This window comes from Equus asinus, chromosome 26, assembly GCF_041296235.1.
Source record: "Equus asinus isolate D_3611 breed Donkey chromosome 26, EquAss-T2T_v2, whole genome shotgun sequence".
In the NCBI taxonomy this organism is placed as follows: domain Eukaryota; kingdom Metazoa; phylum Chordata; class Mammalia; order Perissodactyla; family Equidae; genus Equus; species Equus asinus.
Window position 1 is genome coordinate 33,648,948 of NC_091815.1, and position 25,173 is coordinate 33,674,120.

At 57.6% G+C, this 25,173-nt stretch overlaps 2 protein-coding genes across 8 annotated transcripts; one reads left to right on the plus strand and one right to left on the minus strand.

Annotated features, from left to right (window-relative positions):
* Positions 1-180: 180 nt before the first annotated feature.
* KASH5 (KASH domain containing 5) lies at positions 181-22,601 on the plus strand. Of its 7 annotated transcripts, none has more exons than XM_070498640.1 (20): positions 181-315; positions 3,484-3,703; positions 4,212-4,398; positions 4,874-4,938; positions 6,194-6,260; positions 6,512-6,673; positions 7,200-7,317; positions 7,659-7,709; positions 12,037-12,114; positions 12,404-12,460; positions 12,749-12,808; positions 13,631-13,695; positions 13,861-13,948; positions 14,253-14,375; positions 16,479-16,534; positions 18,270-18,315; positions 19,818-19,885; positions 19,970-20,089; positions 20,209-20,346; positions 22,444-22,601. In XM_070498640.1, exons 2-20 carry the CDS (start codon positions 3,508-3,510, stop codon positions 22,565-22,567), a joined length of 1,869 nt encoding a protein of 622 aa, XP_070354741.1. In that variant the 5' UTR covers positions 181-315; positions 3,484-3,507; the 3' UTR covers positions 22,568-22,601. The 7 variants fall into 7 exon arrangements, with proteins under 7 accessions (XP_070354741.1, XP_070354742.1, XP_070354747.1 ...); XM_070498641.1 differs by having other exon boundaries at positions 19,973-20,089; XM_070498646.1 differs by lacking the exon at positions 18,270-18,315 and having other exon boundaries at positions 22,444-22,581.
* Positions 22,602-23,788: 1,187 nt separating this feature from the next.
* On the minus strand, positions 23,789-25,017 carry PTH2 (parathyroid hormone 2). The gene is made up of 3 exons (XM_014852292.3): positions 24,727-25,017; positions 24,499-24,623; positions 23,789-23,975 (listed from the first exon to the last, which is right to left on the minus strand). The coding sequence occupies exons 2-3, from the start codon at positions 24,618-24,620 to the stop codon at positions 23,789-23,791; spliced, it is 309 nt and encodes a 102-aa protein (XP_014707778.1). The 5' UTR covers positions 24,621-24,623; positions 24,727-25,017.
* Positions 25,018-25,173: the final 156 nt, after the last annotated feature.

The following is a 25,173-nucleotide window of genomic DNA, read 5'->3' on the forward strand; positions in this document are numbered from 1 at the left end:
CTCTCCGCCCGCTCCCAGGCCCCCGTTTGCCCAGCCCACACCTCCAGTCCATAAAACAGGTCGTGGCAGGGGTGGGCAAACAGGTTCTGAGAGCCCCGCGGGGCCCGGGGCGCAGGCGGGTCCCCAGCCCTGGGTGGCTGGTCCGAGGAGGCCATTCCACTGTTGTCCTTCCAGGATCTCTTGGGGCCGCGGGGCCGGTGTCGGTCTCTCGCAGCGATGCAGGGAGGCTGCTAGGTCCGCCAGCAGCTGCGGAGCGGCGGGGGTGGCCCATGGACCTGCCGGAGCGCCGCGCGGGTGGCGCCGCTGCGCCAAAAAGTAGGTGGCTGGGCCCCTGTTTGCCCCAGGGGAGGATGAGGAGGAAGTAGTGGGTGAGTGGGGCACCAGGCTGTGACTCGGGGACATCAGAGAGGTGGCTTGGATGGCCGAGCCTCCACGTTGGTGCGGGGTGGGAGGGAGAGAGCTGTCGCTGCTGAAGGGCCTGCTGTGCCTCGTTTGCTCCAGGGAGGCCAGGGCAGCAGCCTTTGCATGCACAGTGCCCCTGCCGGGCACCTGCCCCATGACTTGCAGCTCCGCCTCGCTTCCTTCCCATCTCTGCTTTCTAGAAAACAGCTGCCCCGTCACACTCTCCCCTTTCCTGCCTCACTTCTCTTTGTAGCACTGATATCTGTTTGTCTGCCTGTCTGGTCTCTGTCCCCCCACTGGAGCGTGAGGTCCACAAGGCAGGGCCCTCTTGCTCACTTTGGCGTTCCCCGTCCCTAGAGCAGCGTGTCCAACAGGCCAGCCACACGTGTCATTTTACATTTTGTTAGTAGCCACATTTAAAAGAAAAAAGAAACAGGCCACATGAATGACAGTAGTAGATTTATTTGACTTCATGTTTCAGAAAATGTAATGGGGAGATTCTTTTTTTTCACACTAAGCCTTCAAGAGCTGGTGTGTCCTTTACTCGGACAGAGCATCTCAGGTCACACTCGCCACAGTTCATGTGCTCGAGGACCACCCGTGGCGAGGGGCTGCCCTGTTGGTTCCGCTGCCCCAGGCCAGTGCCTGACATGGAATAGGAGCTCACTCACTGTCTTGAATGAGTGGAGGGACGTGGGCCAAATGGGCCGCCCTCTCTGAAACTCGTCTCAGTGGGAGGACCCAGGGTGACGGGAGGAGGCTCCCCCCAGGGCAGAGGCAGGGCGCCTGTCTTGAGGCTCCCAGCGTCCAGCAGCAGAGCCTGCATCTTTTCTCAAGGCCTCAGGAAGCTTTCCAGAGGGGAAGGTAGCAGGCAGACACCTGGCTGAGGGACCCCGAGGGCAGGCTGGTCGAGTGACCGACCGCCAAACTTCGCCGGCGCCAGCAGAGGGCGTGCGGCCACCGAGGAAGCCTGGGCAAGGGCTGAGCGGCTTTGGAGACTCCTGCAGGAAAGGGAGGGACACACCCAGGAGAGATGGAGACAGGAACGCAGGTGGGGAATGAGACAGGCAGTGGAGGAAGGAGAGCGAAAGCTCGGGAAACGGAGGGTTTCTGAGGTACAGGAAGAGAAGCCCAGAGACGGAAACTCAGGGAAGAAAACAGGGCGAAGGACGTGCAGACCGAGAGGCAGGACTCAGGGGAGAGAGATGGGGAGGAAGATGGAGAGAAAGAGCCCGAGAGAAAGCTAGAGAAGGGCAGGAACAGAGACACACAGGGAAATAGAGACACTGAGGAAGGAAGTGAAGGAAAGAGAACAGGAGGGAAGCAGAGTGGCATCTTCCTGAGGGCCCCGGGAAGGGACCGTAGACTCATGCAGATCCTCAGAGCCCCAGACATCTGGAGCCAGACAGTCCCGGGTTGCCTCTGCCTGGCTTGCCCTGGCTGAGCGGGACCCTGGATGAGTGACCTCGCTGGGCCTCGGGGTCCTCCTCCGTTACATGGGGAGCACGGCGAGAGGAGGAAGCACGGGCCCTGCCGTCTCCCCTAATGTGGGTCCCGCTCCTTCCCTGGGGACGCAGCTCAAACCCGAGGGCCCTGATGTCAGCTTACTACAAAGAACCCTTGAAGAATTAGAGGGCTGAGAATGGGCACTCTTGGTGGAACAGGTGGCCTCGGGCAAGTTCCGGACTTCTCTGTGCCTAAGTATCCTCATCCATAAAGTGGGGTGAATAATACAGCCACGTGATCCACGCAAAACGCTTAGAAGAGGCCTGGCGCCTATTAAATGCCCAGTAAATGTTCCATTCTTTTTTTTTTTCCTCCCGAAAGCCCCGGTACATAGTTGTGTGTCCTAGTTGTAAGTCCTTCTAGTACTTCTATGTGGGACGCTGCCACAGCATGGCTTGATGAGCGGTGCTACGTCCGCACCCAGGATCTGAACTGGCGAGCCCTGGGCCCCCGAAGTGGAACGCATGAACCCAACCACTCAGCCACAGGGCCGGCCCCTGATGTTCCAGTCTGTTATTAAGCTCCTAACACATGCCAGGCTCTCTGGCCCGAGCCTTTCCAGATTTTCTCTCATTTCTTCTCTAGGAGGGAGGTAACACCAACCCTGTTTTCCAAAGGAAGAAACTAAGGCTCAGAGAGGCTGAGTCCCTTCCTGGGTTGCCCCTGGGGTCTCCCAGACTCTGCATGCTGTGCTTGGTCTGCTGCTATACCCAGCTGTCCAAGGGCAGGGTGGGGAGCCTTGAAGGTCCCTTCCAGCCCCAGGGAAGAGGCTGGGCTGGCCCACTGGCTCCTGGAGTAGAGGATCTCCTCCTATAGCTTGCAGCATCTATTGGGTGCCTACTATATGCAGGCTCTGTGGATACAGCAGTGGACAAACAGACCCTGGGAGATTCACGTGTGTGTGTGTGTGTGTATGGGCTCTTCAGGTACACAGACCTAACCCAGCCTTGGGGAGGGTGATCACTCTCCCCACCCATTTTACTGGTGGGGAAACTGAGGCTCCAAAAGGAGAAGCAGCTTGCCCACAACCGTGCAGCTGGGCTGTGAGCCCCTGTCAACCTGACTCTATGAAACTCCAGCTCCTAACCACTCCCCCGCCGCCCACCCTGCCAGAATCGCCATCCCCTGGCTGTGGGCTCAGATGATGCCAGCCTCCCCTGGAGGATTTGGGGATTCGGAGAGGAGAGAGATCTGCCAGGCAGGGTGGGAGACCGGAGATGCGGCCGGCAGAATCGATCCAGGCTGCCCTCGAGTTATTGGATTGTTCCTGGCTCCTGGGCCCCCCTTCACCCTCCACTGCTCCCAGAATCCTCTCTTCCTTGCCCTCCCCTGCCTCCAGCCCCCTCCCAGCAGAGCCTTCGAGGCAGGGAAGGAGAGGAGGGAGGAGCAATCTCGGAGCATCCCTTCGTTCCGTTATCTGGGCTCCTGAGCAGATTGGACACAAAAAATTAAACAGCAGGGGGCACTTCCTGGCCTGAAAGATGGGGCCCACATCCCCCTGTGTGTGGGGGTGGGGTGACTCAAAGACTCTCACATTGCTGCCCCAACCCTGAGCTTCCTGCTGTTCCCCACCAGCCTACTCCAGGCGGCCTGGAATGAATGCCCTCCCCTCTGCGGAGCCCAGGACCTGGCTCACTCCTCCTCTCTCCTCATCCCCTCCTCACCGTGGGCTGGCCCTCTGTCTCCTCAGTGTACCTCTGGGACCGGCCCGAGGAGGGGAGCCTGGGGACGCTGCTCAGCTTAGAGGAGCAAGTACTCAACTCCACGTTTGAAGCCTGTGACCCCCAGAGGACAGGTGGGAGGGGCGAGGCGGGGTGGAGAGCACGGGCCTGGGAGAGATGGGGAATAATTAGAGACAGAGACTGGCGTGGGAACTGGGAAGCCACAGAGAGAGGGATGGGCTCAGGCCCCGTCTTGAGGGTCCTGCAGGACAAAGTAGGTGACTGTGGGAAGCTTCAGGAGGAAAGTGGATAAGCGGATAGAGGCCCTTCAGGACAAGGACAGTTGGGGGAAGGAAAACTTGGGGGACATTAACGGGAGAGGGTGGGACTTTGGGGCCTGGGAGAGAGAGAGAGGGCCGCCACTGTGGTCCTCTTTGGTCCGCCCTGTGAGTGGGGAAGGCTGGGCCCCATTTCCAAGTGAAAAAGTTGACTCAAAGGAGGGGAAAGGAGTTGTCCAAGGGGTCTTGGCCAGACTGGTGCAGGGGTGCCACCAGCCCAGCCAGTGATGTCCTGCTTCTAAGCCATCACCTGTCCCCACCCCCCACCTGACCCAGACTCCCTCACGGCATTCCCTCTCCCCAGGCACTGTGGCTGTGACCCACGTACTAGCCTACCTGGAGGCTGTGACAGGACGGGGCTCCCAGGATGCACGCCTCCAAACACTGGCCTGCAGCCTGGACCCCAACGGGGAGGGCCCTCAGGCCACCGTGAATTTGGACACCTTCCTGGTCGTCATGCGGGACTGGATCGCTGCCTGTCAGCTGGATGAGTGGGTCCTTGTGCCTCCACCCTCCCCTGGGAAGTCCTTCCTAAGATCTAACCTCATGCCTGCTTGCTGCAGCCAGCACCCTTTAGGCACAGGGACCTCGTGTGGTTGGAAGGAGACTGAGGAGGAGAGAAAAGTAAAGAGATGGGGGGGTGTGTCTGAGGACAAATTGCCTGCGATGGGGAAGCAGAGGGGGTTTAGGAGGCAGAAATAAAAGGGGCTGGACGGAGGAGAAGGGGAAGTTTTGGGGCCGGACAGAGGCCTTCCCCGTCCATTCTCCAAACCCAGTCCTTGCCCCTCCTGCTTCGCTGCCATCTGCCCCCGGCACTTGCCATCTGGCCTCACCTTCCTCCCCACGGTGCTCACTCTCACCTGACCCGACCCCTCCTCCCGCCACCAGCCATCCTCCTGCTGCTGGTGGCAGGTCAGGATTGCGGGGTGGCTGCAGGGGGCTCTAAGCCTCATCCCTTTGATACAGGGGATTAGAGCTGGAAGAGGAGACGGCCTTGGAGGGGGCCCTGACCTCCCGGCAGCTGCCATCTGGTGAGACTGCTATATATAGAGTGAAGCAGGCGGGCCCAGGGGCAGAGGGAGACTTCCCACCCGGGGACAGAGCAGGGGACAGGGTGGGGCCCGGAGACCTTTGCTGGAAGCTGGAGCTGAGTTTGGCTTTCTAGGCTCCTCCGTGACTGCCTCCCCACCTTCCCTGGGCTTTGGGGAGGTTTTCCCCTGACTGGTTGTTTCCCTCTCCTCCCAACCCCAGCCCTATTACAGAGGTGACAGGGCCCCTCCTGCCTGTCGTCGTCATCCCGGCCATGGGGCCAGCCCCTCCCTCCTCTCTAGTCCTGCAGTCACAGTCCCTCTGGCCTTGCTCTTCCTCCAACGTGTCGCACACCTGCCCACCACCCGCCTGGGCCCTGGCGCTGCCTGTTTTCCGGGCCGAAACTTTCCAGCCTCCCCTCAGCCCTCCCACCTCGGGGATGGCCCAGGCCCGGGTCCCTTACCCTCCAGCCAGCTCCTGCACAGCCCTTCCTTCCCTTTGTGGAAATCTGCCATCTCACTAGTTACCTGCCCTGCTGTTGGTCGGCTGCTTTGCTCTCTGTGGTGTCCCAGGACCTCACACACAGGAGGGGCTCCCTAAAAATGTGCTTGTGTTACACCTCTCTAGCCTTACAAAAACAAAACAAAAGCCAAAAAATACAGCTTTCTTGACATTTTCTTGACCCTCCTCCAACCAGCCTTGGGGGCCAGGGGAGGGCTGTGAGCAGGGGAGGGGCAAGCCAGCTCCAGATGAGCAAAGACCCCTTTGGGGCTGAGTTGGGGAAGGATGGGAGGGAGAGGCTGGTGGAAGGGCAGGGGACCATAGTGAGGGTCCAGTGGGGGAGGGCCAGGCCTGGGCCAGGACGGGGCGCGAGGACAGAGAGGCAGGCGGAGCAGAGAGAGTCAGAGAAGGGGGGACAGGGCCTGGGCTCTGGTAGACGGGGTGAGGAGGGGCGAGGGAGCCGGGACAGCCCAGTGGCTGGGGTTGGGGGGCTCTGGGAGGAGGGACAGGTTTGAGGGCAGTGGAGGTGCTGCCCGGTGTTGGGCATGATGAACACGAGCAGCTGGGGGCTCTGGGGAGATCTAGTCTGAGCTCAAGGTACAGGTGAGCAAGAGGACTTTCTGCTGGTGGTGTAATTGCAGCTGCAGGAGCAGATGAGGTCCCCAGAGCAAGTGTGAGGGTGGAGGCCAGAGTCATGGGGCACCCTGACATCTAAGGTCACCAGGGAGCCCACACTCTCTGTCTGTCTCCCTCCAGGATGCCCAGAAGCTGAGGAGCCAGCCAACCTGGAGAGCTTCGGTGGCGAAGACCCCAGACCTGAGCTGTACCTATCCTCAGCCCCCCCTCCCCCGCCCCGTGCCCTCCAACCTGCCCAGGGCCTGGTGTGGGGCTTGGGGTCCTTTGGGAGTGGGTGAGGGACAGAGGCTGTGCTGACAGCTCAGAGAGAGCAGGGCAGTCTCTCTCCTGTTCCTCTTTCTCCAGAAGAGCCATATCTCCCCCTACTACCACCACCACCACCACCTGGGAGAGGTAGATGGTGCTGTGGGCGGTGACCTCGCCCTTCACTGCCCCCAGGCCCGCCACGGCTGACCTGCTGAGCAGCCTGGAGGACCTGGAGCTCAGCAACCGCCGGCTGGCGGGGGAGAACGCCAAACTGCAGCGCAGCGTGGAGACGGCTGAGGAGGGGTCCGCGCGCCTCGGGGAGGAGATCGTGGCCCTGCGCAAGCAGCTTCGCAGGTGGGCCGGCACCACGTCCACCCTCCTGGTGTCCTGTGTCCCTCCTGCCCCTAGCCCCAGGCTCGCTCTCCGCTCTCTCTCTGCGCCTCCTGCTCCGTGTCTTTGACCCTGCACGTGTCCCCTTCTTCTTTTCCCCTGTCTGGCTGTTCTCTCTCTCTGGCGTCTCCTGTTTCTGGTCTCTCAGCCTCTAGGGTTCAGACTTCTCTCTGCGCTCTTGTTCTTCTCTCTCTGGTTCTCCACGTCAGCGGCCTGCTCCTTTCCCCGTGCTCTGTCTTTCTCATGTCTGTCATGTTCCCCCTGTTTTAGTCTCCCACTCTGTCTGGGTCTCTGTCCCACCCCCTTAGGCTTTTAGGTAGAAGCTGGGTCTCCGCCCCCCACACTCGGTTCTTTTCCCCATTTTCTCTGTGGGTCTCCATCCCCGTCTCTGGTGATTTCTCTGTTGTTTCTGTCTCTCTGAGGGGACCTATCTCTGTGATCTCTGCCTTCCTCTCTCTCGTGTGGCCCACCTGCCCCACACCCCACTCAGTACCCAGCAGGCTCTGCAGTTTGCCAAGGCCGTGGATGAGGAGCTGGAGGACCTGAAGACTCTGGCCAAGAGCCTGGAGGAACAGAATCGCAGCCTCCTGGCCCAGGCCCGGCAGACGGTGGGTCCTGGACAAGGGGCACAAAGGCGCCTCTTTCTTCCCCCTCTCTTGGAGTCTGAGCATCAGAGCCTGACTGTGGAGTGGGAAGGGGCAGCGGGCACCCCGGCCTTCTCCCTCACTCCAAGTCTTGCTCACCCCAGACTTGGGGGCCAGATCTAATTGCCATCCCTCTGGTGGTGACAACAGGGACAGCAGGAGCCATCAGGGCTCCCCAGGCCATTTCCCCAGCCCTGCTCCTCAATGACCCAGGTCCAAGTTGCATTCCCAGGGGTGAGAGAAGGGCAGTATGGGGGCAAGGAGACAGGAAAAAAAGCCTTTGTCCTCTCTCTGGGGTCACTCAGGAAAAGGAGCAGCAGCACCTGGTGGCCGAGGTGGAGACTCTGCAGGAGGAGGTGAGCTGAGGCCCAGCGCCCCCCTCTACCCTTTCCCCAGTGCTCCGGATCTTCCGACCCTCCCCACTGCTGCCCTAAACACCGCCAGCAGCCTGCCGCCGGCACCCTTCACTCTGCTGACGGAGACCCCCGAATCCCAGTAATGTGTGAATGTCCCTGAAGGTCACATCGCTGCACGTGAGGACTGCCAGAGTTGGTCAGAGTGTGGGGCATGGGGCGGACTGCCTGGGTTCATGCTGAGGCTGCCTGTATAAGCATCGGCCGGTCTGTCCCCTCTCTGTGCCTCAGTGTCTCCACCTGCAAAATGGGCAGAATAATAGAATCTTCCTCGTTGGGTTGTGTGAAATTTAAACAAGAAGATGCTTGTAAAGGCACCAGGCAGGCTGCGTGGGAAGTGCTTACTAAAAATTAGCTAGTGTTCTTCATATATTGGTATTTCTTCCTGGGGGAAAGAACGCGGGCCTTGAAGTCAGCCCTGAGTTCAAATCCTGTCTCTGCCACTTAGGCGACAGACAACCTCTAGTCGTGTGACTTCTCCCTGTGGAGTCTTAGTTTTATTCACCAAGAACGGGGGAGAAGGGTGTCTGTTCAACAGGGTTGTTGTGAGAATTAAATGACAGCTTTTAGCCCAGGGCCCAGCACATAGTATGAACAGGCCCAGTTCAACCTCATGTCTGATTCAGGCCCCATTCCAAGACAGAAGACATCATCTTATGTAATTCGGGGTCCCCTTAGTGCTTTTAGGTGGAAAGTCACCGCCCTCACAAGGTGGCATCTAAGTTGCTGGAGACCACGCACCCTGCAGTGCTCCAGGAGGCGGCAGTCCTCATTCAACGTCTGTTTTCTCTGCTGGTCACGAGATTGATGTTCGTCGTCCCATCTGGTCCTCAGCCTTAGTCACCGCTTCATGCTGGCATCCACTGGGAGGCTGGCATTGCCTTCTGGTCTCTGGACATACAGTCCTTGCTGCATCTGCTGATGGTGGCCTTCATCCGAACCCCACACGGGAGCCGCTGGGACTCGCTCAACCACTTTCACATGCTTCTGGGGGCACAGAGGATGTTTAGCTGCTTTCCTGTGAGTCTTTGTGGCCACAGGGGCCTCACTGAGCCCTCTCTGCTTCGGCTCCTCACAAGCCATCTCTGTTCTATTATTCACACAACTTGTTAGATGAGACTGAGCTGGGAAACACCTCTCAGGTTCCCAGACGTCTTGGGGGTTCCGTGGTTCAGCAGCCTCCATCCTCTGCACCCCTCGCAGCTCTGTTGCTCTCTTCTTTGACTCTCCTACGCCCCTCATCAGTCCAGGCAGTGGTGCTAATGCTACCTGCGCCCCCCAAATCTCTTTGTCCTGCATCTGTGCTATGGCTTTGACATTTAAATCCCCACATTTTCCACTGTTGTTCTCTGGCTCTTCCGTGAAAATCCCCTTCCTTGGGGCAGTAGGAATCTCGCCGCAGGATGGCTGCCACAGTGTGAGGCATGGAGTGCAGACAGGATGTGACTGTGTCTTCTAGAACATCTCTTTTTGAGAACAAGGAAAAGCTTTTCCAGGAGCACCCCCACTCCACCTCCTACCCCGGCGGACCTGTCTTTACTTCTCACTGGCCGGAACTGGGTCACAGGACACCACCTGCTGCAAGGGAGGCTGGGAGAATATCTGACGTTCCTCAGCTCTGGAGTGGGAGACGAACAAGTGAGATGGTGTGAGGATGGCTCCTGGCTTAGCTAACCAATGGGGTCTCCTTTATCTGCCGGGGTTTTCATCTTGCTTAACCGCAGGGCTGAGGCTGGGCCAGGCCTGCCCAGGGGGAGCGTGGACCCCCCAACAAAGAGAAGAAGGAGTAAACAGGGGGATTGGCAGCCAGCAGTCTCGGCCTCCTCCCGGCCCAGGCCTGCTGCCAGGTCAAGTGCCTTGAGCAGCGCCTGAGACATCCTAGGCGCTCGATAAGCTGGAGCTATTCTTGGTTGCCTCCCCTGCACCTTTCCCCTCCTGCAGCTGCCTTTAGAGCATCTATAGATCGAGTTCTCAAGTTACAGTAGAATAATGCTGGAGTAAGGAGCACTCAGACACTCAGCTTTCCTACAGAGAACCTGCGCAGCGAGCGGGCTCGGGTTACTGCAGAAGAAGGCAGGAGCAGCTGAGTAACCAGGTTCCCTGCCGGGTGGCCCAGGATCCAGCCTGCAAATCCCGACCAGGTGGACAGATGTTGACACAGCATTCCTGGCTCGTCCTTCCTCCGCCCTTCACCTGGCAGCCCAGGCCCCGCTGAGACGGAGAGAGAGGGAGGGCGGCTGGTGGAGGACTTGGAGCCGAGCAGGGCTGGAGAGGGAGGAGCTGGTCTCTGTATCCCCAGGACGCCAGGAGGAGGGGTGTGGCAGAGGGAAGTCAGACTGCCTCCATGCCCTGAAATGCTGGGCCCCCCTCACATCAAAGCTCAGTGCAGCTTACTAGGTTTTGGTGTCTGGAAACTCTAGACTGGAATTTTGGCCGTTTTATTCTTGGGTCCCATTTCATGGCCGGTGTGGGCTGTCCTCTCCTAACGCCCTTGTTTTCCCAGATAACCCTCCTCACCCTTGGGGACTCAGCCCCCCGCACTGCCTCCTCAGGAAGCCCCTCATCTGAGTTCCTGCAGGGCCCAGGCCTAGGCCTCACCAGAGCCCGCCTCACACGTTGTTATCATCAATTTCTGTGTTGGTCTCCACCTCTAGTGATGAGCTACTTGAGGCAACGGACAAAGCTGGTTCCCCATTCTCACCCAGGGCTGCGTCCGGCTCAGAGGAGAGTCTGGGGCTTATAAGCACAGAATTTGGAATCAGATTTGGGTTTGAATCCACTCACCATGTGACCTTGGCCAAGTTTCGCAGCCCCTTCACTCCTCAATTTCCTCTGTTAAATTGGGGATGATGACAGCAGAAACATTAATAGCTGGGACAGCCAGACATTACATTCTTCCTGAATGGCACCGTAGGATGTGTACAGCAGCACCCATGCAATCTTCCTGCCAAAAACTGAACAGAGTCCGGACAAGGCCCTGGATCCACCACCAGTTCACAGGAGATAATGAGGAGGGAGGAACGTAGTGAACATCCTGCATGGGGAATGAAAACGCAGTCTACCACATCCAGACGCGCCAGTTCTGCAGGACAAATAACCTGATTCCTTCCACAAATGAAGGGCCCAGAAAAGTGCCAGGATGGGAGGGGGAGCACTGTGATGAAAAAAAATGAGACATTTCAACCAGAAGCCATGGTGGACCTTGTTTGGGTCTTCATTCATGAACAAACTAAATGTGGAAAGACGCTCATGAGAGAACCAAAACGATAAAAGAGCACAACTTTGGTGTGAGGTGATACTAAGAAATTGTGACTAATTTTGTGAAGAGTGGTAGTGATATTGTGGTTTTGCTAAAGGAAAAACTCCACAGGTAGGAGATTAAGATGGTGGAGTAGTTACAGATGAAATAATGTGATTCCTTTAAAATGATCTGGTTAAGGGGGCTGGCCCGGTGGCATAGTGGTTAAGTTCACGCACTCAATTTTGGCTGCATGGGGTTCGCAGGTTCGGATCCCAGGCCTGGACCTAGCACCACTCGTCAAGCCATGCTGTGGCGGCATCCCACATAAAACAGAGGAAGATGGGCACAGATGTTAGCTCAGGGCCAATCTTCCTCACAAAAAACAAATAATAATAATCTGGTTAAACAAAACAAAAGACCTGGAGGATAAAGAGGAAACAAACTGAGAAACTGTATAATGACTGAAGCTGGGTGATGAGTAATGGGAGTTCATTATACTGTTTTTACTTTTGTTTGTGTTAAAGAATTCATAATACCAAGTTTTAAAAATACTTTTTTAATATCACATTTACTGAACTTTGATATAAGCCAGGCACTGTCCTGAAAGCTTTGTGCTCCTTAATGTACATTAACATGTATTTGCATGAATTGCCACCTGTGTGACCTGGGGCTAGTTGCTCAACCTTTCAGTGCCTGAGTTGTCTTTATCTTTTAAGTAGGGGCTAAGAAATGAGTTAAGACAAGCAAAGGACTCGGTAAATGTTAGCAATTATATTAGCTCACTTAATCTGCACAGCAACCCTGTGAGGTAGGTCCCCTCTTCTCTCCATTTTTACGTACGGGGCCGGGCTGATGCACAGAGAAATCCAAGCTGAGGTCCCATAGGATGGTTGGAGGGATAAAATGGGCTAAAACACATAAGGGCCCTGCGTGAGGCCTGATGCACATCAAGTGTTGGACAAATGTCAGCTCTGAGTAGTAACATGGCCATTTGCTGCAGAGGACATACCCAGACCTTCCTTCTTCCAGAACGGGAAGCTACTGGCCCAGCGGGATGAGGTGAAAAGGAGGAGCGAGGAGCTGGCCACAGAGAAGGATGCATTGAAGGTGCCACCCCTCCCTCGAGCTTTGACAACTTCCCCCCACCCCGGGCCCATTTTTACCATCTCCAGTTTCAGCCCCTGGGGCCCGGTGAGAGCAGGGGACTTCCCTCAAGCCGTCAGGCTCCCAGGGCGCCAACAGCTCAGCTCAGATCCCTCCAGCTGTGGCTGATGTCCAGAGACTTTGAGGGCGCTTGAGGAGAGGCGCTGGGGAGTACAGGGCGGGCCTGGGAGGGCAGGCCGGCTGAGGCAAGTCCTGGGAGGACGGACAGATGGACAGGCTCCTTCCTTGGCAGCGACAGCTCTATGAATGTGAACGCCTCATCTGCCAAAGAGACGCCATCCTCTCCGAGGTGAGGGGGCTGCGGGGAGACGTTTGCTTCTGTGCGCACCTGCCCGTCTCCTGCCCCAGCCTGGAAAGGGAAGTCCCGTGCGTGCAGCTCTAATCCCTGGATAAGCTGGAAACTGGCTCTGGGCTTCCAGATCCTGCAGGGTCACACTCGTGACCCCAGGGAAGCCCTCTGACCGCTCCCTCAGGTCCTAGCTCTTCCCCCAAGCTAACCCTGCCAGTCCCGTCCTCCCCCCACCGCAGTGTCTTTCGGGGGCTGGGCCCAGTCTCAGTCAGCTTTGGGCTTTCCCAGCGCACTCGCCACGCGGAGAGTCTGGCCAAGACCGTGGAAGAGTACAGAACCACAACCCAGGTAACCAGGCCACCCACCCACCCACCTGCAGTGGCCCTCCGCCTGGCCCCACTCTCGCCACTTCTCTTTTGCTGTCTCCAGGATTTACTGCTCTTTCTGTCTCTGTCGATATTTTTCCGAAGTCTCCTCTTCTTGTTTCTTCTGTCTCTACTGTGTGACTCCGTCTCTCCCTCTCTGTTGCCATCTCTCTCTTCCTTTTCACTTTCCCTCAATTCCTTCCTTTCTCTCTCTCACTCTGTGTATCTCCATCTTCCGTCCAGTTTCATTCTCTGTGGTGTCTTTTTTTAAAAGATTTTATTTTTCCTTTTGCTCCCCAAAGCCCCCCAGTACATAGTTGTATATTTTTTTTAGTTGTGGGTCCTTCTAGTTGTGGCATGTGGGATGCCACCTCAGCATGGCTTGATGAGCAGTACCATGTCTGCACCCAGGATCCGAACCGGCGACACTGGGCCGCCAAAGCAGAGCGCAAACTTAACCACTCGGCCATGGGGCCAGCCCCTGTCCCTGGTCTTTATGAGTCTCTTACACCCTGTATGTCTCTTGCCTCTCTGTGAATCTCTTTCCCTCAGTGTTTCTTGTTCCATGTGTCTCCCTCTCTGCCTTCCTTTTCGTAATTTTCCTGGCTAGTAGATTATCTTCTGGTTCCTGTTGCTCTGTGTCTCCTTTTGGCTTCTTAAGTTTCTATTACTCTTTCTTCCCCTTGTCCCTTGGCAGTGTGTGTCCAGAGGAGCCTAAAGAATTCAGGGGAGTGGAATTGACCTTGGAAGAGGTTGGAGATGGGGAAGAACAGAGAGCTAGGGGTCCCCTACTCCTCCTTTGCAGGAACTGAGGCTAGAAATATCACACTTGGAGGAGCAGCTGAGTGAGACCCATGAGGGGCCGGATGAGTGAGTTGGAACGTCGGGGAGTGGAGGAGGCAGGAGGGGAGCCCAAGGGCAGGGACCCCCAGCCTCTAGCTCTAAGGTGGGTGGGGCAGCCACTCCAGCGCAGGCTGACTAACAGGTGCCAGACGAGCACAGAGGCAGCCTTCTCCCTCCTGACTGTGTGGCCAGGGTACCTGAAGGGGCTCAGGTGAGAAGAGTGGACTGGACCAGGCTGCTGCCCCTGTCACTGGGTGTGGAGATTGAAGCCATTCAGCAGGTGGGCCTGGCACCCTCAGAACACCCTAACCCACCACCAGCTGCCAGTCTAGCCCAGCACTGATTCTCACCCTACTCCATTCTCCCCGAGGACCATCTCAATCCTTAACCTCATCCCAAACCCAGTCCATGGTCCTGGCACCAAACCCTCTGGGTCCTGCCTCCACCCCCTCCCAGCCCTGCCTCACACCAGCTCCCTCCACCTCCCATCCCCACACCTCAGCCCACCTCCATCCCCATTCCTGACCTGTCTCCTGCCTTCCTCTGGCCCTCCCTGATCTCAGAAACAACTTCTCCTCTCCCAGAAACAAGAAGTGGCAGCCACCGAGCTCTCCAGCCCTCTGTGTGGAGTGTGGCAGTGGAAGGAGGTCATCAGTGAGACCAATGAGGAAGCTGAGTTTCCACTTGAAGCCCCAACAAGGAGACAGGTGAGCACAGGAGGGGCTCTGAGACCACTGGAACCCAGGAGCTTGGAAAGGGGCCTGGGACCCATGTGCCTTCGCTGGTCCCCTCTCAATAGGCAGAGTTAACTCAGGGCCCGCTGGGTGTGGACACAGAGCCCAAGCCAGACAGGACACCATCCTTGCCCTCTGGGAACTGGCCTGCTAGTGTGGTAGACAACAGGAAACAAGGCAAACACAAATTGCATTGTGGTTGTTACTGTTGTTCAGAAAACGCTGTCAGGAGTCACCTTCTTTAAAATAAGAGGGAAAGCATAAGTTCATTGTTCTTCCTAACCCATAAAGATAAATTAAGCATTTACTTTTTGAACACAAGGCACGTCCAAGAAAAGTTTAGCAAGCCCACTATGAAATCTGGAACCCAACAATAGCCTTTGTTTTATGACTTCTGTAATTACCTGAACAGTATTTCAGCGTTGTTTGAAACAACTGACACAACTCATCTTCCATGTCCACAACCGAAAAGTGAGGTTTTATCTATTGGTGCTAGAAGAATAGTTTTTTTCAAAAAGAAAATATTGCTCACAGGTCTGTAACCAACACTATATTGTCTTGAAAGCTATACTATGTCAAAGCTGCTGGCCGTACTTTAAGGGGAAACTGGTTTCTGTGGTCACTTTTTCTGTGTTTTTCTTTGACACAAGCGCTCTTGTTCGGTTTCTCCTTGACCTCTCCTAGTGTCTCTACGAGGTAGGTGTCCTCAGCCCTCATCCTGTCACTCCTGGGAAACTGAGGCTCAGAGAGAGATTACATGTTCACACACAGCCTCCCTCAGAGGAAGTGTAAATTAGAGTGAGCTGCTGCCTCGAGCTCTCACACCCCTGCTGAGGGGAGGACTGAGCCAGGCCTCCGGGTACCACCTGCCTTTCATCCTGGGGATACAGAGAAGAGTCACTCGGGGCTCGGGCCCCTTAGCACTCCAGGCCTCACAGGAGAGATCATGCGAAGGGGTCATTCCCATGTAGGATGATCCGTGTGCTAGAGGTAGGGGGCGGGCCCTGTGGGAGCCCAGAGAAGGGGTACCTGTGTCAGGTGGGAGACTGGGGGACATATCACAGGGAACTGATGCCTGAGTTTATGTGAAGAAGGAAAAAGACGTTAAGTAGTGTGAGGGAAGAGAGGCCTTTCAGGCAAGGGTAAGAGTCTGTACAAGGACGTAGGGGCATGAAGCTACATAATACACTGGCGAGTAGAGGGCGGTTGTGGGTGACTAGTGAGAGATGAGGCTGGAGCCAGATCCCGAAAGGAATGCCCTCTTAATCAAGCTGGGAGATTGTACTTTTCTCCATCAAGCCACCGAGGGCTGTGAGCGGGGAGGGGCAGGGGCAGGGGCGGCTCTGGATGTAGAAGGATCCCTCTGGGGCCACTTGGGCACTGACTGGAGGCAAGGAGGCCAGGGAGGAAGCTGGGGTGATGGTCCAGAGGGAAGGGATGAGGCCTGAGCCAGGCCAGGGCCTCAGGATGGAGAAAAAGCGACGGGCAGAGAGAATTGAGGTGGGGGAGACGGAGCTGCAGACAGGCGGGCCAGGGGTTGGGGGTGCTGGGAAGGGAGGAGAAGAGGGGAAGAGGCTGAACTTAGCTTGTGACCCCATGAGTAAGCGCCCTGAGGGACAAGGGGCCTGCTGCCCAGAGGCGGTGGACATGTGAGGCGGGAGCTCAGGGATGTATTTAGAAAACAGTGTCGAGCGGTGGTTGAGGCCACAGACGAGGATAAGATGTCTCTGGAGAAAATGGAGAGGGATCTGGAAGAGCAGCTGTGGGCCCGCCCCAAGACTGGGAAACTGGGAGGGGGAGGAGGTTTGGGAGGGAATTGCTGAGCCCTGTTTGGACCCAGGTGAGTGTGAGAGACTTATGGGAGGGAAAGAGGTTTGGGGGACCTGGACTCCTGGGTCCCAACAGAGAAAAGGGCTTGGTGGATGCAGAACAGCTATCCGGTTGGTTTCTGGCTTCTGATCCAGGGGCATGAATGAGCATCCTGAGGAGGGGGCCCAAGAGGAAGGCAGGTTTTAGAAGCAGGTGGCGAATTCCTCCTGTTGCAGCCTGAGAGACCCCACTTTTTCTTTCCCATAGAGAAACTTCCAGGAGGAGCCAGCGCACCCTCAAAGAAGGAAGGAGCGATCGATGTGGTAAGAAGCATGCTCCTCCTGGAGCCATTCCTCTGCCTCGGGCTGACGCCTGATGCTCAGACAGACTGGAAGGAGTGGAAGGGCCCTGAGGGAGTCACACATCATTTGTTCTTTCATTCACTGATTCACTCATGCTGAGGTGACCCTGGGCCTGTGGACCGGGAGGAGTCAGACCCAGCCCCGACCCATATGGTTCCGGGAGAACAGGCACCTGACCCCTCCTTGGGGAGAGGGCTTCCCGGGAATTCCTGAATGGGGTCCTGTAGGAGGAGTATTCGTATAGGAGACCCTTATACAAGAAGACAGTTGTCAGGCAGATGGGACAGCTCAGTCACTTGGTCAGTCTCACTGAACACGTCTCCCAAGGCTTCCAGGAAACCCTGGCATCAAGGAGACCCTGACTAAGCCCCTGGAGAGCACCCAGGCAGTTGGAAGACCATCAGGGGCTCTGGAATCCCACAGCCTGGGTTCAAATCCCAGCTTGGGCACCTTCTGGTGGGCTTGGTGGGAGCATTTGGCAGTAATACCCTGGAGCCCAGCCCTTGATTGTTATGGGACTGTTCTGAGGCTCCTGTGCGGCCACTGAGGAGAGAGAAGGTGCTGGATGTCTGGGCCCACGCTCCTCCAGGGCTCTGGCCTTGGGGCCTCTGTTTCCTGTGGTGGCTCCCTTTCCCAGCTCCACTCTTTCAGGCTCCCTGCTGCAGCCACTAATGAGGCTGCTGCCACGGCCTCTAATTTGCCTTGTCTGGGAAAGCTGAGATTGGGCAGGACAGGGCTCTGGAGCTGTGACCTCCCCCTGCGTCACCAGAGAAAGGGCTGAGCAGCAGCAGGAGCGGGGGCTGGTGCTTGGAGCTGGACATCTGAGTGTCGGGGAGCAGGGGCAGTATGATCCACAGATTGGGAGGCTAGCAGGGAGGGAGGTAGTGAGTCTTGTGGCCCCTGGATGTGGCTAGGAGTGAGGGGTCAGACCTTGAGAGGGGCAGACAGCTGTGTGTCTGACTGGGCAGAGGCCTTGGGGGGTGGCAGTTGAGGAAACAGCTATGGCTTGAAGGTGTTGGGTCTGAAGCTGGCAGTGGCAGCTGGAGGGCTGGATCCCTGATTCCCAGTGAAGGTGGTATCCAGTGGTGTGGACATCTGGGTCTCCAAGGGATATTGAGGCTGAGAAGCTTGAGGCCTGGGGCTCAGGGACCTGTGACTTTAGGGGGGGCGGAGGCTGGGGCTTGCACATCTCAGAGGAGGGATTTGGAACAGGGTTGGGGCTCAAACAGTTGGATTCTGGAGGCTGAGAACTCTGAGCCGGAGCCCCGGTCTCCGAGAAGACCCAGGAAGACTCAGACTCGCTGAAAATGGCACAACCCACCGGGCAGAAGAGGGCGGATCTGTTCATGCCCTGGGGTCTCAGAGAGGTCTGAATCTGGTGTTTTGGGGTGTGGGAGAGCCAGAAGCCTCAGCTCTCAGCTGGGGGATGAGCAGCTGAGAAAGCCAATGAGGGGAGCAGGCCCCCAGACCCTTTTAGGGGGCACAGAGTCCTTTGAGAATTTGGTAAAAATTCCCCTGAAAAATATAGCCGCTGACGTGCACACAGAAGTTAGCTCCAGGGGTCCCAGGACCGCCATGGGTCCACCTGTGGTACCGGCCGCGTTAAGACCCCTGCTTTGAAGCTTCCACCTGCAGCAAGTGAAAGGGAGCCAGGCAGAGGAGAGGGATGCTGGCAGTGACTTTGTTGTCGCCCCAGGTTACCCAGAAGAGAAGAAGAGGAGGAAGTGGAGACCCAGGTCACGGTAGGCGGTCCCCAGCAGCCCTCCTGTCCCCGGTCCCCATCCACTTCAGGCCCCCAGAGGAGGCTGATGCAGTCCCAGCCCCTCCCTGGCTCCCACCCACACCCCCACTTCTCCCAAGTGGACAGAAAAATCATTTGGCCAAGAGATAACAAGGCCCTCGCTGTAGCTAATGAGAGCGGAGGGTGCTGCGCTGGGGAGGCCTGCAGGCCAGTGGGTGGTCAGAATGTTCCCGGGGGACCCTCCCACGCACGTGCGCGCACGCACACACAGGGCTGCAGCCGCCTTGCCACGGTCCTCACAGACGTGGCTACACCCCCGGATTGCGAAAATGCACACGCACATGCGCCCACACAGGGGAAGGGGCTGGGCCCTCCCCAGCCAGCCTCAGAGCTCTCTCAGGGCCTGTCACAGCTCCCCGGCCTGGACCACGCACACCGGCTCCTTTGCTCCTCAAAGTGGCGCCTGACAATCCCAATTCTTAGACAAAGAAAGGAAGGGAAGGAAATTTGGTGAGCTGAAGAGCCTGTGGTGCTCAGCTGAGGACTGTGAGAACGAAACATGTGGCAGGCTGTGCTCCAGGCACCTGGGACCCGTGAGGATCCAGCTGTCCAGGATGGTCTCTCTGAGCAGCCTGACTCCGGAGCCCACCTCCTTCCCACCACACCGTGCTCCCTTCCACGGAGACTGGGGCTCCGCCTCAGTTTCCTCACCTCTGGCTTGGCGATGGTCTTTATCCAGCTCTCTGGGTGGGGACAACGGTTAAGGGCCTGGCACAGAGCAGGCGCGCAGTAGGTGGTGCTGGCGAAGGTAGTGAGGGGACTGGTGTCCTGGAATCTTTGTTTATTGTTGTCTTATTATCACCATCGTCATCCGTGGAGCAAAGACGTGGGTGGGAAAGCCAGAGACCAACAGACGAGGCACACTGTCAGAGAGAGGTGGCACGTGAGGTGGCCCTGGAGGAGTATTTGGGGCTTGACTCTTTGGGGCTGGCGCAGGCAGGAAGACGGGCCCCAGGAGTGCTCACGCTGGGCTAGGCCAGCCCAGGGCTGGGTGCCGGGAGAAGACAGGGTCTCTGCCCTCAGGGAGCTCAGACACTTTCGGAATCAAATGACAATGGAAATAATAGTGTTGAATAGCTCAAGCAGTGATTGAGAGCTCACTGTATGCTCTGCCCTGTTGCGAGGCCCCTCCTGCTTTTGTGTTTTCTACCTGCATTCACTCGGTCAGTCTCCACTTCAGCCGTGTGAGATGGGTACTGTCATCATCTGTGTCCAGCAGATGGGGAAAGGGGCATGGAGAGGTGGGGTGACACGCCAAGGGACACCCAGCCGGAAGCTGCCAGAGCTGGGAACCCAAGCAGGCATGTGTCTCAGGGAAGCTCACGCCCTGAACCCCTGTGTTCCACCCCCTTCCACGTGATTGCTTCTCTCCAGTGGGCTGAGCTGAGGGCCTCTCCGGACCCAGGACCCAGCGACTCAACTTCGTCTCCTTTGTCCTTCCAGGCTGATCTCCTCTCCATCCCTCTGGGAGACCGTCACCCTGGAGACATCCCAGGAAGCCCTCCTGAGAGGTAACGGGACCCACAGGGACTGGGAGGGGACCTGGGGACAGAGAAAAAGTCCAGTCCAATTGCCTTTCCCTCCTCTCTCTCCAGCAGCCCCGCCGAGCCAGAGCTGCAGCGGGCGCTGGTGCCTGTGGTCACAGAGCTGGTCCCAGTCTCGAGGCCGGTCTGTGGCCAGCTCTGCCTGGCCCCCCTGCACCCCCAGCAGCTCAGGTGCGCCCCAGGGTGTCTCCAAAAGGAGGGTGGTGGTCAGACATCTTGGCATTGCCCACTGCTGGGACACCACGGGCTCCCCTGGGCCCCCGCCATAAGCACTGTCCCACCTCCACCAGGGTCGCTCGGCATCCGCTGGTCCCGGCGCCCGTGCTGGGCCTGCTGCTGCTGCTGCTGCTCTCCGTCCTGCTGCTCGGCCAGTCCTCGCCCCCCACCTGGCCCCACCTCCAGCTCTACTACCTCCAGCCGCCCCCCATGTGAGGCCTGCTCCTGGTACCCTCAGAGCAATGTCTAGTTCAGTGAATTCCCCAGGGCTCTTTTTACTGTTATTCCCGTTGTTGTGCCGCTGTCATTGGGGACTACCCCAGGAGGGGGACCCAGATACAGTACTCCAGGATCCACAGCCCTGGTTTGGGTTTTTATGTGAAGTCTCTTGGTGTTTTAATGTTGGCAACTGCATTTCTTAACAAGAGTAAAACATGTCCAGTAATGGATTAAGCACTAGGGGTTTAGTTTTCTCACAAAACAAGTCCAGGAGGACAGCCGTGGGCCACAGCTCAGAGTCGCCACAGCCTCAGGGCCAGGGTGCTGTGATCCTCTGTGACTCTTGGCCCTTCCCTCGTGTTCAGGAGATAGCAGGCATTGTAGCCTCATATGTCACCTCTGCAGGGGGAAGGGGACCTCCCCTTCCTTTTTATAAAGAAAAGCCATAGCCTCCCCAGAGGCAGCAGCAGACCTGTGTTTATGTTTCGTTGGCCAGAACTGTTTGGCGTAACCACCGCCAGCTGCAAGGGAGGCTGGGAGACCGAGTGCCTCTCCTGGCAGAAAGAGGGAGGGAGCGATAGGGGCCAGGCACACAGCACGATGTCCGCTCCAGTGCAAACGGCCCACAGGGGAGGGACCAGTGTTTCATTTATTCACTCAACAAACACTGGTCATCTCTTTGCCACAGCTAGACCTTAGAAGACGGAGCTGTAGAGAAGCAGGCCCTCCAATGCCGGGCTGAGGAGTGTTGCTTTTCTCCCGAGGATGAGGGGAGCTTTGGGAGGTTTTATTGCTTGGTTTTGGTTAAGCTTTAACTGAGATGTAACTTACACACAGATAACTGGACAAGTCTTACGTATCAGCTGGATGAATTTTTAAATATGTAAACAGCTATGAAACCAAAACCTAGGGCAAGATAGAGAACGGTGTCAGCACCTCAGAGGCTTCCCAGGAGAGTGCTGAGCAAGAGAGGAGCAGAGTCACACCTCTTTAAAGACATAGTGACAGGGGTGGCTGCTGGCTCTCTGGGAGCCCAGAAAAGGCACCTAATGCAGCCCGGGAGGTTAGAGGTTTTTTCCCAGACAAGTAGCCTCTGCATTTAGTCTTGAAAGATGGGCAAGCTTGGTTCCAGTACGCCGTGGCCCCAGGAGGGTGTCAGAGCCAGAGGAAACAGGATGTATGAAGACCAGGTGATGGGAAAGAGCTTCCGAGTGTGGAGAGCCAAGGGCAGCACCCTGTTGCTGTGATTTTAAAAAGACTAGAAGCCAGGCAAGGATTTGAGGCTGCAGAGTGGTGAGAAATCAGATAGACAGGTGGCGGGAGCCCATGAAGGGTTTTGAACAGCAGCTTCAACTTTACTCCCAAGTGCCTAAGAAAGGGCTGTGAGCAGGGAAGGGGCAGAATCCACTCTGGGTGGGAGAGAGACCTGACCTGTTTCGGGGATGGATATCGGAGTGAGGCTGGAGGCAGGCGGTGGGGAGAAGGCTGGGGCCGTGGGCCAGGTGGGCCAGGTATGTGCATGGAAAGAAGGGAAGGGCGGAGAGAGGCAGAGCAGGAAGGACAGAGTGGGGGTGCTGACAGGCTGTGACAGACGATGAAGAGGGAAGGACAAGGACTTGCGTCTGACCCAGTGACTGGTAGACAGCAGAGCATTTCCCAAGATGGGGAACCCATGAGAAGGCGTGGGTTTGTGGGAACACTGAGCTCCTGTGGGATAGATGAGTGTCCGGGTTCCAAGAGGTGTCTGGAGCCCTGAGCCTTGAGCTCTCAGGCTGGCTGGGGTGTGGGGGTTAGTAGCTGTGAGTGGTGAGCAAAGCTGTGGAGGTTTTCTGGGGAGAGGGGAGGAGAGTGGGGAGGGAAGGGGTTCCGGGCACCACTTTGTGAAAAGCCTCAAACGCGAGGGAAGAGATCCAGGGAGGAAGGAGAGTATGGGAAGAGGCCAGGCCGAGACCCAGCTACCAGGCCCTCCAGCAGACAGGCCGAGGCTCCTGGCGGGCTGCTGGGGGATTGCAAGAGCCGGTGCAAGTGTCTAGAAGAGTGCCGGCGTCTAGGAACTAACTGCTCCTGACATTTGAATCCCACTTCTCCAGGACGGCGGTGGAAAGGTCTAGAGTTTGGAAGTCGCACAGATTTGGTTCCAGTTATCCTCTGCCCTTCACTAGCGCTGACAACTTGGGGAAATTACTCTTGACTGAGTCGTTTCTTTATTTGTAAAATTTGGCCAACTCTGGATGGGTTTGAGGAAGACAACTGTCTCTTCAGTATTCAGGATCCGGAAGGAGCGAAACAGGCCCACCTCCACAGCCTAAGGGCCAATGAGGGCGCGGTGCGCCTCCAGGAAATGCAAATGAGAGGGGAGCTTGCCAGTCACCAAGCGCCAGCCCCGCCCCCTGCCCCGCTCGCGGAGGCGCCCAGCTCCACCCTCACCTCTAGGCCAATCAGAGCGAGGTCCGCGCGACCTGTGCCCGGGTGCGCAGTTCAGACGCCCGCCGCTGCTGGGAGGGGTTGCCATGGTCACCACTGAGGGGCCGCGCGGAACAGCTGCCGACCTCCAGGGAGAGAGGCAGCTTCTGATTGGCTACTTCCTAGCTCCCCCGGCGGCCCAGGTGTCTCCCCTCCTCCGTCCCCGCCCTCCCGGAGCCCAACGCCTGGTCCCCTCTCTCCTATTCCCCCACCCTAATCTGGAGCCCCAGTGGTCTCCCAGGAAGGCTTCAGCGAGAAAACCCTGAAGAAACTGCTGGAGGCTGCTGCGAGAGAGCGGAAACCCTTTTCTAATGAAAGCGTTTTGCTTTCATTAAGCACTGTGCTTAACGAAGCGGGGCTCTGTGCTGAAGTCATCTGGTGTATCTGGTTTATTCCTCCTTAGACATGAGGAAAAGGAGGCTCAGAGGTTAAGAAGCCCTTCCCAATATCATACAGCTGGGTTTGGGGGAACCTGGTCTCGAGCGGCAGGTGCATCTCACACCAGAACCCCCGATCTTTCCACTGCGCCCCGAGAGAAGTCGGGAAGTGACCAGAGAGTGGAAAATGAGAGCTGGAAGAAAGTAAGAGACGGAGGCCCAAAGGAAGAAAGAAAAGGAAGACACGGAGGAATCAGAGAAAAAAAGAAAGTGGTAAAGAATTAAAGGAAGAGTTTCAGAGGCAGAAAGAATAGAGAGAGGAAACGGAGATTCCCTGAGGGCCGGGAAGCAAGGAGGGTGAGAAGAGAGAGTACAGAGACTCAGAAGGGGGACAGACATCCAGAGAAGGACAGAGACTGGGGACGTTACGGAGAACCAGAGAGAAGGACAGAGGCACAGAGTGAGAGGAGGAGACAGAGCAGATGCAGCCCCCCTCTGTTAACCCCCCACACCCGACACACACACACAGGCGGCGCAGGAAGGAGGCGCAGCCGCAGCGCACACGGGGTCTTTATTAAGGCGGCCAGGCGGGGCCTCAGGGCGCGTCCAGCACCAGCAGCTTGTGCATGTACCAGTTCAGCCAGTGGCGGCGCTCGAGGGCGGCCAGCAGCCGCGCGCGCTCCCGGAACGCCGCGTCGTCTGCCAGCGCGAGGCTCCGCCGCATCGACCGCAGCTCCAGCGGGGTGGCCGGACCCACCCAGGCCCGGCCCGGGGTGCGGAGGCTGCGGGAGACCCAGAGACGCGGTTACCGCGCGTCCAGGCCCCCCGCCCGCCGCCGCCTGTCCTCCCCGCCGTCTAACTCGAAGCCCTGTTACTGCACCGTCTGTGGAGCGGCTCGGTCTCTGTCCCCCGTCTCTCTCTTTCTCCGCGGGGGTCTCTGTCTCTCGGTTCACCAGGTTCGGAGCTCCCTGAGTACGGAGACCGAGTCTGGTGCACCTGTCCGCCCCCAGCGCTCAGCGCACGGCCTGGCGCACGCCAAGAAGCCAATAAACGTTGCTCAAGGAGCGAATCCGTTTCTGCTTCGACTCCTTTCAAGTCTCTGAACGCTTTTCTCGGAATCTTTTTGAATCTCTTTCTCCTGCTGATTTCCTGCCCATTCCCTGTCTCTCTTCCCCCCTAGTCTCTGTCCTCCTCTCTCTGGGTCTCTGTCTCTCTTTCTGAGTCTCTGTCCCCCTTTCTCCTTGGGTCTCTTCCCACCTCTCTAAGTCCCCACCCCTCCCTGGGAGTCCTGGGCGTCGCACTAACCTGAAGACCCCCGCGGGGGGCAGGGCGACTCCTGAGGCAGTGCGGATGCCCCAGGGCACGAGCAGCAGGAGGAGCAGCAGCAGCCGCACCCGGAAGCTCCTGGGCACCTGGCGGGTCTCCATCACCTGTGGGGAGACAGGGAAGAGCTCAGTAAGGCCTGCGTCCTGGCACAGAACCCCGACCCCACCATCTACCCACCCCCGGCAGCCCGCTGGCAGAGCCCCCTACCGCGCAGTGGGCTCGGACAGCGAGCCTGGCAGCCCCCTTATATCGCCTCCACGGCCCCCGCAGCGGGCAGTGACGCAGACCAGGGGGCCCAGGGCGCGGGGTCAGCTCCCCCCAGGCTCATTAGGAGCCGCCAGCGGTAATGAGGAGCCGGGGGCGGGGGCCCCGCCGCTGCTTTGGCGGCCACCAACTAATTGGAACCAGGAGCTGGGACCTGAGCAGAAGCGGGAGGCCGAGAGACAGACAGACAGAGAAGTGGACACGGGGGGTGTGTCAGAAGGATAAAAATAGAGACCAGCGGAGGGACCATCAGTGCAGAAACCAGAGACAAAGAGAAAGAGAGACAGGGAAAGCAACAGAGGGGGAACTGATGAGGAGAACCAGAGACACAAGGAGATGAAGTGACCTCGAGAGGGAAGGACAAAGAGAGTAACATAGAAAAGGAAAGAG

Coding starts and splice junctions, on each gene's coding strand:
- PTH2 (XM_014852292.3), bottom strand. CDS start 24,620: ATGGAGACCCGCCAGGTGCCCAGGAGCTTCCGGGTGCGGCTGCTGCTG. Junction 23,976..24,498: donor CCCCCCGCGGGGGTCTTCAG/GTTAGTGCGACG, acceptor GGTCTCCCGCAG/CCTCCGCACCCCGGGCCGGG.
- KASH5 (XM_070498640.1), top strand. CDS start 3,508: ATGCCCTCCCCTCTGCGGAGCCCAGGACCTGGCTCACTCCTCCTCTCT. Junction 7,710..12,036: donor TGGAGACTCTGCAGGAGGAG/GTGAGCTGAGGC, acceptor TCCTTCTTCCAG/AACGGGAAGCTACTGGCCCA. Junction 20,090..20,208: donor CTGCACCCCCAGCAGCTCAG/GTGCGCCCCAGG, acceptor CACCTCCACCAG/GGTCGCTCGGCATCCGCTGG.